General features: G+C 35.7%; 1 protein-coding gene across 2 annotated transcripts; it reads right to left on the reverse strand.

Annotated features, from left to right (window-relative positions):
* Positions 1–3,051: 3,051 nt before the first annotated feature.
* LOC111911272 (nuclear-pore anchor) lies at positions 3,052–11,409 on the reverse strand. 2 transcript variants are annotated; one of them, XM_023907072.2, is made up of 5 exons: positions 10,888–11,409; positions 3,741–9,423; positions 3,585–3,664; positions 3,403–3,497; positions 3,052–3,317 (listed from the first exon to the last, which is right to left on the reverse strand). In XM_023907072.2, exons 1-3 carry the CDS (start codon positions 11,191–11,193, stop codon positions 3,654–3,656), a joined length of 6,000 nt encoding a protein of 1,999 aa, XP_023762840.1. In that variant the 5' UTR covers positions 11,194–11,409; the 3' UTR covers positions 3,052–3,317; positions 3,403–3,497; positions 3,585–3,653. The 2 variants fall into 2 exon arrangements, with proteins under 2 accessions (XP_023762840.1, XP_023762842.1); XM_023907074.3 differs by having other exon boundaries at positions 3,576–3,664.
* Positions 11,410–13,825: the final 2,416 nt, after the last annotated feature.

Raw genomic sequence — 13,825 nt, forward strand, 5'->3', positions numbered from 1 at the left:
TTTATAAGTTAAAAGTTATAACGTGTTAATGCCAATTGCACCAAAATATGAATCTGTAACAAGTAGCAACATCAATCGATCTTCAATACAAAATTATACGCATCTTACCAGGAAACAATGCATCTCTTCTCCTTAGGCAAGAAGCAAAAAAAACCTCTAATACGAGTTTAAGATCTGCTACGGTAGCATTCATAGAAACCTCAAAATAGTCAAAGAAAAAGAAATTGGAACTTAAACAACTGAAATTGAGCGTGAAAACAGATTATATTATGAAATAACAGAATAAGAATCGGCTAGAAAAGGGTTTGAGGATTTTGGATGTTTCTGATGGTGATGGTTTTGATGCCAATGATGAACGTGTTAAACCACACACATGACTAGGTCAAATACATTTACTTTATTTCTTTAATTGCAAGATTTCAATTAAATGATTTCCTTAATTAAAAGTACAAAACGTCCAAAATACTCTTTAATGATTTATTTAATTATTTATTATTTCTTGAATTCTCATTGGTGTATTTAGGCACACAATAGTTGCTAGAAACATTTGAACCTATATATATATATATATATATATATATATATATATATATATATATATATATATATATATACCCATATTTTTTAAAAAGTGGATAAGGATAACGAAATGATAGTTTAAAACTATAAAAAAGCATATTTTCATTAGCGGTTTCACGTGTTTGGAAAAACTAATCATACATTTGGTATCTCATGACAAGTTAAGTTGTCTGAGACAGCTGTTCAGTAGGGGTGTTTGGCGGCTCGGGCTTTCCATATCCAAAAAATTTAATTTGGCTTTAGTTTAGTAATGTTTTTCCTTGGCATTGTTTGATCCGAAAATTTATCTAGTTTCGGGGAACTCCTCATCGACCCCTCCCACTGATCGATTAGTAGGACCATGCAAGGGACTTTGTCCTTTGATCCCACAAGAGGACACGGTCCCTTTGATCCCATCATTCGTCGTCGGATCAAACTTGTCTTATACAAATATGCATCTAATTTGTATTAAACCACAATTTGAATCATCTTGGCATTCATATAAATTCCAATTACGTTTAAATCATTGCAAAACAAACAAGTCGTATGGGTTGGGTGTTGTTTGAAACAAGTCTGTCAAATTGAGTAAAACAGGGCTGGCCGTAGAGCATGGGCAAGCTGGACGACCGCCCCGGGCCTCGTCAAATCTTTGGGCCCTCAAAAATTTTGATTTGTTTATATATATATATATATATATATATATATATATATATATATATATATATATATATATATAAGATATAATATGCAACGAAATACCAAAAGCAATATTGGTTAAGGTGGCTGACATGCATAAGTTTAGGTTTGTGAAGTCTCGTGATCGATCATTGTTTTGATAAATTTTTTAACTTTTACTTATTTTACTTATTAATCTATTAAAGGCTAAAGGTCAAACAACGTATTCCAAGAGAGGACACTTCAGTTTTCAATAAGCAATCAATGTCTCCTCGTAATACACGGCTTCACACAACAATTTTCAAGAAGGCAAAAACTTAAATGGGTGAGAAAGAGACCAAAAAGCTGCCATATTGTTTCTCTATTTGTTTAGAGGGTGGTTCAGTGATTATATTTTCATGTTCTTAAATTTTGGTTGCTCTTTATCATGTTGATGGATTTTTTTCCCACGTGGACGGTTTTGCCCCTGCCACCATTTGGCTCCAGGTGTGGTTTGTGTGTCTCTCCAATGTTTTGCTCCTAATGTGGAAGGATTTATATGATCTTGATCTTTATTTTGGGATGATCTATACGCTAGCTATTAGATTTTTTTGCCATTATGGATAGTTTTGCCCCTTGCTCCAATTTTGCTCCTGCTGTGGTTTTTTTCCCTATCGTCGGCCTTGCTCATTGTTTTTTGATTGCTTGTTGTTTTCACGGTGCTTATATGTAAATGTTCTATTTGTTCTCTTTTGGCCTATTGTTCGTTGTTTTTAACTATGGTTTGTAGCTTTTAGTTTTCCTTTTCCTTTGTTGTAAGTTGCTTTGTTTAGTTCTGGCTTCCGATTGTTGTTTATATAATATCTACTATGTAATATTTTGTTTCTCTTAAGTGCATCGGCCCTTTTTATATTTGTTGTTTGTATTTTTTTCTTGATTTACGTGTTCTATTTTCTTTTCTCATTTTATTGTAGGTAAATTGAAAGAGAAAAAGTAAATAAAAAGACGGGAAGAGGGATGAGTTTTGAACTTCTGAACTTATGATTTAGTAATTGATGATTGTGCCCACTTTACTTACCTTGCCAATTTTCATATACATTAGTTCTAAAAACCAAAATAATATGATTTTGTTTGTCATAGATGAAATTTTTTGATGTAATTGATGGACAACAATAAAGTTTGAATAAGTTTAATTCTTTTTAAATCGGTGTGTAAGCTTATACTATGTGCTTTGATGATGAAAGAAAAAATAGGATCATTTTCTAATTGTTTTAAATTGCCCTCATATATTCTATCCATTTTGAAGGTCAAAAAGGGACCTCATTTTCGATTTCGCTCCAGGCCTCAAATCAACTTGGACCGGCCCTGGAGTAAAACAAACAATCCCAAACAAATATGTCAAATCAAGTAAATTTTGAACATCTAATTTTTTAAATGTTAGTCATATATATATAAAGTATTCTAATTTTACCAATAAAACAATAACTTTACACAACTTTTAATCCACCTAGCTTAAGCCTTTCCGGGTTTAACTCATTTATTTCACTTAGAATAACACATAAGACAATTCAATAAGACTTCATTCATAAAGTAGATCAAATTTACCACCTCTAATATTTTGTGAATGACTTGGTGGGTGTTCAGTTATAAGTTTCCCGGTAAAACATTAATATAGTATTGTTTGAAAACAAAACTAATAATCACTCTTAAAGTAGCCTTAAAACTGGTTATAAATATCCCATCCAAAAAAAGCCATGTTTTAATGGATATGTCGTCTAAAATCATGCATAATTAATTCTCAATGGCAAATATCAAAAGTGAACTTGTCTACGAACAAAATAACAAAACTTCTTTGTGACTATCTGATAAGAAATACGTCTAAGGTTTTGACATGCAATTTAACTGAGGAAACTGCAAAAATAAAAATAAAAATATTCACGTTTTAAGAAGAAAATCATTTAAACATGTAGCTAATTTAATATACTTCATTCGGCTCCCAAACCCTTGCAAAAAAATAAGCCATCCACCCCAGTCGCAAAACTCCAAACATTCAAACAAAATTTTAACTCAAACACCATAATTAGCCATCATTCAAAAACAAATCCCTGCAATAACATATACCAATCAATGATTAATAAAAAAAAAAATAGAAACCCCTAGAATAACATAATGAAATCCTCCAATACAAACCTCTGCTCTATCCACCAGCTCCACAAATCTTCAAAGTAACTACTTACATTACATCAGCTAGCTGCTCCCTTTTTACTTTTTATATTCCAACCCTTCTGTATTTCAAATAGTAGAAAATTCATAAATCCATTTAAAATAAATCAAAATAAATAATAAGTGTGTTTATGACTTACTTATATTACCTGACAATGGAAAAACATGATTCACGTAAACAACAGGTGATAGTGCTTTGCTTGGTTGCATTTGGCATATCACATTCCTCCTGTCAATTAAATCCCAGGAAAAATCAATATGTGGTTTTAATAAAATGATATAAATTTTACAGAAAATTATATAACCTTGAGAAGCAGGGTTTTGACCAGCACCACCACGGCCAGCAGCACGTCCACCACGAACACTTCGTCCACGTGGGGCCTGCCGTCCACGACCCCTGGCGGCAGCAGGAGGAGGAGGTGAAGTATTTGTTCCGGCCAGTCTCTGTAAAGACCTCAGCCTTGCTCTCTCATTCAAATTAATTGTTGTCGAATTACTTGTCTCAGCAGTACCAGTACCAGTACCAGCTGACTCTTCTGGTTTCACTTCTGTTGTTGACCCTCCAGTTTCAGTAGTCAAAGCAGAAGTTGTTGTTGTTGATTTCTCAACATGATCAATAACAGCAGCCTCTTCATCATTCGCATCGTTATTCACCTTATTATCCATTGAGCTCTCGGGTGTAGTTTCCTCCACTTCTATTTCACCTTCTTCATTTTTATCTTCAGTCTCCTCCATTGTCAACAACGGAGAACCAATCTCCATCTCCCCGAGCGTATCCTCTCCTCCTGCCATGTCATCTTCAACCGGCATAGGTGAAGCCGACCTCCTCCCACGCTCAACCAACTGACCTTCCCCGGTTTCTTGGTTACCGACAACAGCATCCGACACCATTTCACCTTCTTCAGGCTCACTTCCCACTTCACCTGCTGCCACCTCACCCTCCTTCGGTTGATCCTCAGAAACTTCCGCCTCACCAATTTCATTCTGTGATTCCGTTTGAACATCTTCAACCCCCTGTTCTTCACCAGTCTCAACCTCCTCTTCCCTTCCTGTATCCATATCTTCTTTTAAAGTCTGACTTTCGTCTACAACATTGATCGGAGGAGCCTCTTCGGGTATTACACTTTCGGGAGCATCTGTCATGTTTTGAGCCTCGGGTGGTGGTTCTGAGCCTCTGGATTTCTTGACAATTGGCGCTGCCACATCGGAACCGGTGGTCTCACGCGCATTTGATTGTGATCCTTCTTGTCCCTCTGAAGGACGTTTGCGTACAGACAAGGACTGTTGTGAGTTGGTTGCAACAGAATCTGACATGTCAACATCGCCCTTTGACTTCGCTGGATCAGGCTTTACGATACGAGGCCGAACTAGCCTTCGTGCAATTTTACGTGGTTCCACTTTTGCTTTATCGCTTGATGCTGGTTTTGCACTTTCTTCTATTGTGTTTTGAGGTGGAGGGACAGCTTGCGGTGGTGCACAGGAGTCGGCTGGCGGTGACTCGGTGGTGGTGGTGGTGACCGGAAGTCCATACTCGCCGGAAACTTGATTGGCGACTTGTTCGAAGTTTTCAACAGCAAGAAGACAAGCTGCAGCAAGTTCATCAATGGAGTCGCCGGAATTCATCTTTTCGATTTCCTCCGAAAGGCTCTTTAACGCCTGTTTATGTTTCTCCAAGTCATCTGCCAGCTTTGATGAATCAACAATTCCCTTGTCACTCTTTTGATTCTTTGCTTTCTCTTTCTCCATTCTAACTTCGTCTTTTCCTTTCCTCACGTCTTCTCTAAGCCTTTCGATAACTTTCTCCAACATCTGTATCCGTTTATCTTTCTCTTCTCTCTCCCTTGACTCCTCTCTTAACTTCTCAACAGTCTTCTCCAGCATCTGAATTCTCGTATCTTTCTCTTCTCTTTCCCTAGTCACGGCTGCTTGTTCAACTGAACTGCTATCCACATTACTCTTTTTCACTTGGCTCGAATCAGCAGCTAAATCTTTAGAAAGTTCTTGATTCTTCTTTAATAATTCCTCCTTCTCCTTCACAACAATGTCATTTCTACGTCTCAACAGAAAATAATTTTTCTTCAGCCTCTCAACTTCTCCTTTTAAAAACGTCTCGGTTTCACCTATGCTGTTTAACCTCGATTCCCGTTCATCTAATTCCACTTTACTTTTACCAATCTCCTGTTCCAATTTCACTATCACCTCCTGTTTCTCCAAAACAGCTTTCTTAACCTCCTCCAAGTTTCCATCTTTCTCCAACACTTTCACCTTCAAATCCTGCAAATCCGCACACATCCGACCATATTCTTCAGGATCCATATCTCTGAATTTTTCAACAAACTCATTCACTTTAATCTGCAACTCGTTTTTCTCCTTCTTAAGCATCTCTATCTCCCTCTTACAAGCCTCCACCTCATTCACCCTCTCACCAAGCAAGCTTTCCAAATTTTCAACTTCAGCCCTCACATTATGAGTAGATTGACGTAACTTGATACATTCCTCAAAGTTATGTTTGTTTTCTTCTCGAAGCTGTACGTTACTTTCACGAAGCAAATTCATTTCTCTAACTTGAAGCTGCAACGCCTTGAACTCCTCCTCTGTGAAATGAACTGATCTAGAATTCTCCCTCTCAGCACGAAGCAAATTTTGAGCTGTTTCTTGAGACTTCAAAGCACTTTCAAGCTGTGATTGTAACCGAAGCTTTTCCTGTTTCAACAAAGAGATTTCAGTTTCAGCAATCTCTTTCGAACGCCTCAAATACTTCACCACATTCTGTAATCCCGCATCATCAAATGTATCAGAAGACTGAGCACCACCAAGACTCTTTTCTGCTCCCTTAATGTGTAAGGCCTCGAGCTGATCGTGTAAAATCTTGTTCTGTTCGTTGATTTCATTATACTTCTTTTCGGCTCTATCTTTGGAATCTTCTAGAACCTTCTTTTCTGTCTCCCACTTGCTTTTCAGCTCTTCGTTTTCGATTTTGAGAATGTCTGAAACCTTACGGAGCTCAGATGCTTCTTGTTGTAAGGAACCCAATGCTTGTGATGTTTTTGTTAACTCCTGAATTGTTTCAGACTGAAGTATGACCTGGCGTTCATAATTATCTTGAGAAATACGCCATTTTTGATGCTCTTTCTCCAAATCAACTTTCATGGCTGACACTTGTGATTCTAAGGACTCGATACACAGGTTTTTAGCAGTACATTCATCTCTCAATTTGGAAATCTCTGACAATGTGTTCACAAGAGCTTCTTCCTGTGAAACAGAAGCAGAAGCTGCTTCTTTTGCTTTCAAATTATACCCTTCTTGAAGCCGATTCACCTCCTCTTTAAGTGATAAAATTTCTTCTTCTAGTGACTTCTTCAACTTTTCAGCTTCAACTTTGAAATTCTCATGTGAAGCTTCCATCTGTTTCAATGCAGCCTCATTCACCTGTGCTATACTCTTATACTGCAGCATGTGATCTTTGTTGGTTTTTGCTTCAACTCTTAACTTCTCAATCTCTTCCTTAAGAACCCGCATCTCGTCTTCCTGGGTAGGGGCGTTTTCGTCATTTGCTTCAGAACTCTTTGTTTTCTCAAATTTCAATAATCGTTCCTCTGCAGCAGCTGCTTTAGCATTAGCATCTGCAACAGCATGTAACGCGTTTGCCAATTCTTTCCCCATTTCTTCAATTCTTTGCATAGCTGTTCTCATGGCTGAATCATGTTCAAGTGTGAGCTTTCGGACATTATCACGTTCTTCTTGAAGCTCCTTTTTAGCATCTGCCCATTCTCTTTCTGTACGTTTGACATAATCGCCCTCACGCATACGCTCAGCACTTCTCGCTTCTTCTTTCACTTCTTCAGTAGTTTGAACAGTATTCAAAGTAGCCTGCAGCTGATGAACTCTCTCAGAAAGTTGACGAACCTCTTCAAATGCTCTCTTTTCAGAGTTGATTAAAATTTCTTTCTCACGCTTCACAACAGAAACCTCCATGTTTAGTTTTCGGGATAAATCTTCAGCAGTGTGCAAAGACTCGGAAGCTTCACGAATCTTTCTTTGGTAATCGATTATCAGCTGTGAGAACTCAACATTTCTTGCTAAAACCCCATTTGTTTCTTCCCTCTGATGCTCAAAATCTTTCATGAACCTTTCGAGTTTCTCATGTGCAAAAGTTGCTTCTAAAGCTGACTTGTCACGTTGTGATTTCAATGTAATGATCTCGCCTCTTAACACTGAGAGCTCTTCTTCAAGAGCCTTAATTTTCTCATAAGCTCGATCTTGTGCTCTTTTTGAAGCATCGTTAGAACCTTCTAAAAAGAGAGTAACATTGCTCCTTCTCTCCATGTGTGTTGTATCTGGAGATTCCAGGGGTAAAAGATGGCGTTTATGTTCTTCTTCATATAGCTTTTTATACATAGCAACAGAAGTATGAAGTGACTCAATCATTCCTGCTTGTTCTTCTGCTCTAGCTAAAACTGCATCAACTTTAGAAGCTGTTTCTTTATTATGTTTTTGGAACTCCTTCTCGAATTGCTCCTTTAACTCCATTTCTTTACTCTCAATCTGTTCAGTTAAAAGACGAACTAGCCCCCGAAGCTGTACATTCTGCTCAACTAATCCGTTTATATCCTTGAAAGTCAACAACCTCTCAGACAAAACAGAGTCACCATCTTGGTCAACGAGTTGACTCGTGTCTTCAATGGCAGAATTGTAATTAACAGAACTACAACGAAGCTGTATGTCACGACATTCCTTTAGCAAAACAGTCACCTCTCTCTGAAGGTCTTTGTTCTCCTTTTGAGCTAAATTGTAGTCACGTTCATGTCTTCTTATTTCAGCTTTCAGCTCCTGTAGTGTTCTCTCAAGTAAAGTTTGTTCAGAAAGAGAATGCTGTAGTTTTTCATTTAACATATCATATGCTTCCACCATTCTTTCGTGTTCAGCTCTTTCATCTAATATGACCTCAGCTTTCTCTTCGATTTCATGCAATACTCTTTTTAGTATAGATTCCGCCTGTTTTCTTCCCAATTGTTCATGTCTCAAAGCATCAACAGCTTCTTGGTATTTCTCATACATTTTGACTAAACTCCAACCATCACGAAGAAGAGAAGCAGCTAATGCTGTCCCTGAAATGCCAGCTGGAATACTGGGAACAATCATTAGATTATTGTCATTCTCCATAGAGTCTTTATATGAATTCGGGTTGAAAGTGGTCATTTGAAGAAGATTAAACTGATCTGAGTTTCTGGAATTTTCCAATTCTGCTTCTAACTTCTCAAGTTTTGCTTTTAAATTTGAAACTTCACTTTCAAACTCTTTTCTAGCAGATGTTTCCTTTTCGAGTTTTTCTTTGTAATCCTTTTCAACCTGATTTGCATGTGTCTCTAAAGCTTTGATAACACCTTCAAGCTCTCCTGCCTTTTTAGACCATTCATCTGAATTCTCCTTGTAAAGTTCAACAAGCTTGTTTACAGTTGACAGCTCAGCAGACAATCTTTCTTCAGTACTCGCAGCTGTATCCTTAGACAAACATAATTCTTCTTGTAAAGCTTCCAGCTTTGATTCCAGCTCCTTTACTCTGTCATCTTTCCATTTCAATGAAGTACGCGTGTCATTGTAGTTTCTCTCCAACTCTGCAAGTTTAGAAGACATGTCTGCCTCTAGTTCATTATGTGTCTTTCTGAGCTCCAAAAGATTGTTGACTTTAGTGGTCAACTCATCATTAAGCCAAACATTATGCCTTTCGACTAATTCTTTCTCTTGAGTTAATCGAGCTAAAGAAGTGTGAGCACGTGCCAGCTCAGCCTCAAGTTCCCTGGTGCGTGATTCTTTAGAGGAAGTATTGTCAGTCAAGGAAACAATCTTGTCAAGATAACCCTTGATGCTACTGTTCTTCTCATTAATCTCTAGATCCTTATGCTCAATCATTTGCAGCAACTGACTTTTGGATTTTTGAAGCTCTGAAGCTTCTAATGACAGTCTTTCAATCTCACCATCCTTGCCAATCTAAATAAAGTACAATCCAAATAAAAGTTAGAAAATCTACACATAGAAATAACTTTTCAGAAAAAATACTTTTGTTACATAGGTGGTTTCAGAAAGGATCAGAGAAGGTAGCTGCTGTAGAAATACAAAAAGCTAGAATACAACATGTCATATTAAAAATATGTACAGATTATTATAGTATTCTGTGCAAATATACACATGTAAGAAGACAATTTTATTGAACGAGTTTGTTTTTTCACTACAAACTCTCTAGCTTTGGCATCTGGAAAACCTAAAATCTAATTTGAAGAAGCTTAACTGAAGTCCAAAGTCGGGATTGATGTTGTTTTTAGCAAGGAAAACAATTAAACTGAGTCTAAACCCTGGACATTTGTGATATAAGGCGGTTCATATTTTGAAGAGCATACTACAAGGTTAGAGGTTCCAACCAAGAGCTCATGTAGGGCAAATAACAGTAACATGGGTAAATATTTTAAAATAATAATAATAATAATAACAATAATAATAATAATAATAAAACTTTTCAAACAAACCAATTAGACAAGATTGATTATATCATCCATATAATTGATTAAATCATGCATCTAATCTCCAATTTCCAACCGAAATTACACAAAATTAAGCAGTGGAAAGTAGGCCAAACTAAAGCCTAACTACATGTCTGCTTGAAGGTTTACAAAAATGATAATGAAGATCTAACGCCTTTATTTAAAATGAGGAAATAATTTCAAATAACATCTATCACCATATCAAGTTATCAACTACTGGATCAATATAACCACTAAACATTATCATTTTGTTTTTTACTTTCCAAACATCTGAAAACTAAACAACTTATGCACTTCAGTTAAGCTTCTTCAAATTAGATTTTAGGTTTTTAAATCAGCTGGAAATTAGAAATTCATATTTTTCTGGCAAACATAAGCAGTAATCCGAGGGAGAGAACTTCCAATGATTGTAAGAGAGAACTTCCAATCATTGTAAATGAACATTTTAATAGTACAATCATTCCAAACACAAATAAGTCCGCTTGGAGCACACATTCACAGCTTGCATTTTCCAACAGATCATACAAAATTTTACCTCTGTCAGAGAGATCAGTAGAGTCAATGTTTCCTATAACTAATGCATGTATGTGGGTGCATCGACTAAATTTAGTAAAAAAATCACACTTGGAAAACCCAAAAAACCCTAAAGCAACATCAAATGAATATACCTTTGCAAATTAATCCAGATAGATTATATGTAGGTCACACATTAAAACCTAGTTCCAACGAGTTATAACAAAAGAAGCATAAAAACGTATACGATACTAAAACCTAAGAGATTATATTAGAGAATCATCGACATGAAAAGAACTAGCAGATGAAGCTCGCCAAAAACAGCACCGATTGCATTGAACAAGTATTTCTATCCAAACAAAACCATAAGCATATATAAAGTGCAAAGAAATAGAGATATTACAGATTGGAGATAGATTTGATGCTTATCCGCTTGAAGCTGAGCGAGCTCAGAGACGCGTTCTTCAAGAGTAGAATTGAGCTGCGAGTGTTGCGATTGAAGCGTAGTAAATTCAGATTTCAGAGATACATATTTTTGCTCGAGAATCGAACAAGTCTGTTCGGCGGTTATGGAGGAAGCATCGTATTGAGCTTTTTCAGTCTCGAGTTGATTGTAGAGTTCTCTGATATAGGCGTCGGCTTTCTGCGCAATCAAAGAAGGGTCGTGGGAGCAGCGAGCGTACTCTTCGTCGGACAAGAACAACGGCATCTTTTCCAGTACAGATCGAAGATCTATGGATGGAGAAGACGAATGGATATCATGCAGAGGGAAAGAGGAGATCAAAGAAACCCTAACCCTAAAAGAAGTAGGAGAACACGAGTGGATTTTGGAGGGAGATGAAACGCTTTGAAGAAAGAAAAGCCCTAAACATTAAAGTCTGTGGATTCGAGAGACCGAAGAAATCGTATTGATTTACTAGAGGAAGAAGAAAAAATAAATAAATAAATAAAAACTTATAGATTAACTTTTAAAAACTCAAGAAAAATCCAGACTATTATAATTATTATATATATTATTATATTATAATTATAATTATAAATTATAAATACAATTAATTCTCATAACATTAAGGAAGAGTATAGTATTATTGTTTCAGAAATTTGCCACCATATTTTAAGATTTGCCACTTCTGGTCCCTACTCTTTACTAAATTAGTGTGCTGGCCTCATATTTTTGAGATTTGCCTCTTTGGTCCTACTCTTTATAATTTCCTACTTTGAAGGTATGTATGCAAATTTTCTTTATAAAAATTATAAAATGGTTGTGTTGGTAAACATTATTCCATACGTACATTAACATCTTTTGCCCGCACTAAAGTGCGGAGCTTCTCCTAGTTATTATTATTTTATATAATAAAATTATTTTTATTTTTACAGTACCTTTTTAGTAATTGCAAATCTATAAAATTATTATATTTTTATAGTATATTTTTCAGTTGCAAATCTTTAAAGCTGATTACGTAGCATTATGGCTTCAATATAACTTACATATTTTGAAAATTAAAATTATGTTATTACGTTTTACTATAAAATCATTTTCTTTTTTAGTTTTGTACAATAAAACTATTTCTTTCATATCAGCATGTCACATCATTAAAAGTGTTAGTCAACTTACAACTAAATTTACTTGTTAAGTGGTCGGAATAATAAAAAATTGGTAAACAGAATGTCTAATTTTAGACAAAAAAAAAGTATCAAAATCAAGTTTTTTGTGAAAAGTTAGTAACTTTACTGGAACTTGTCTTTATTTATCATACAAAGTAACCCAAGGTTGCTTGATCTCAAACAAAATAAATGTCAATCTTTATGTATTTCATGTGTTGATGTTTCATGGGAATCAAGTTCAAGTATACGATATTGAAATTGTAATATTACAAACCCAAAATGTTATGAAGATTGTATTTACCACTATATGATATTTAACTTTGGCACTAAAACGAGAAATAACACAATGGCACTTGGATAGACATAGATGAGGTTGTCACCCAAAAAGATAAAGTTCGTGAATATGGAACCACTAAGTGATGAAACTCATAAACTCATCGTATTAAAAATCAAATACAAACAAAATCTCACTACAATAAACCCTAAAACATAATCAGCCAAAATGTTTGAATACATAAGTGACACATATATTGAATATTAATTTGTTACATGCTCTGAAGAACAAACCCTATACTACTAAAAGAACCAAACAAGAGAATAGTGTGATGTGAGTACGTGAATGAACGAAACTGAGCTACACATAATGTCGCACCCCCAAACCAAGATGGTGGAAACATTCGGGGGCGAAGGACGTCATTTTCAGTATCACAACAAATGTAGAATAGTAAAACAAGCAACAACATCAATTACATTAAATATTATAGTGTTTACATTGTATTCATTTCATATATGATTGACTCCAAAAGTAAGTAGCAAAACAAGACATGAAGCTACTATGCTCCATCTTCTAAATCCCTGTATGTGTACCTATCTACTAGCTTCCTGAGAATACAAGTGGTTTTGAAAGTGTATCAACATTTAAGTTGGTGAGTTCATAAGAATATTGTTTTAGAAAGTATCTTCGTTGTTCCATGAAAACCTTAGTTTGTTCCTCCAGAAAACCCAATATTTTCTGTTGTATTTATTGTAAGAAATGCAACTCATACTAGTTCTTTCTGTAATCATTTAGTGGATACAAGTTATATACAATCCAGATCAAACAGATAATCGATTGTGTGGTTCTGTTCTAAGCCCACAACCAAACAAAGAACAGGAAATGAGGCGGAGATCACACATTCCACTGTTTGTCGGACCTGCTTTGTATGTAACTTTGATGTATTCACTAGTCGATTTCAGTGTTAACAGTGTTGGTCCTTTTTGAGTGAAATCTATCTAGTACTTAGAAAAGCAATGTAATACAGTGTATAAGTATGCAACCCTTTTTATGTGTATGTACTTAGTTAATCATTCCCTTCAGAAAAGTAAGTTTTGTATTAGAAAATAGTATGTTGTACTTGTATGTTATGACCTGACTCATACCTGTTCCCCCCTATGATTACTTAGTGTATACGAATCATATTCACAACCAAAATCGAGTAGATAGTAGACTATGTGAATCTGCTCTAAGCCCACAACCAAACAAAGAACAAGAAATGAAGCGGAAAACACACATTCTACTACCTATCGGATCCTATTTAGATATAACCCTGGAGTATAAACCAAGGAATCATAAAATTAGCGTTATAGGTCCTTTCTACGATGTATGTTCATGTTACTAGTTCGTATGTATGTTCCTGGATCCACCAGTTGTACTGTAAAGTATTGGATTGTAGTTTTGTTATTGTATAAAACTATGT

The sequence above is a fragment of the Lactuca sativa genome, chromosome 8, assembly GCF_002870075.4.
Source record: "Lactuca sativa cultivar Salinas chromosome 8, Lsat_Salinas_v11, whole genome shotgun sequence".
Taxonomy (NCBI): Eukaryota; Viridiplantae; Streptophyta; class Magnoliopsida; order Asterales; family Asteraceae; genus Lactuca; species Lactuca sativa.

Excerpts from the sequence above, each read along its gene's own strand:
- LOC111911272 (XM_023907072.2), bottom strand. The coding sequence starts at position 11,193 with ATGCCGTTGTTCTTGTCCGACGAAGAGTACGCTCGCTGCTCCCACGAC. Across the intron at positions 9,424-10,887 it reads ATCAAATCTATCTCCAATCT|ATTGGCAAGGATGGTGAGAT; the intron begins GTAATATCTCTA and ends TACTTTATTTAG.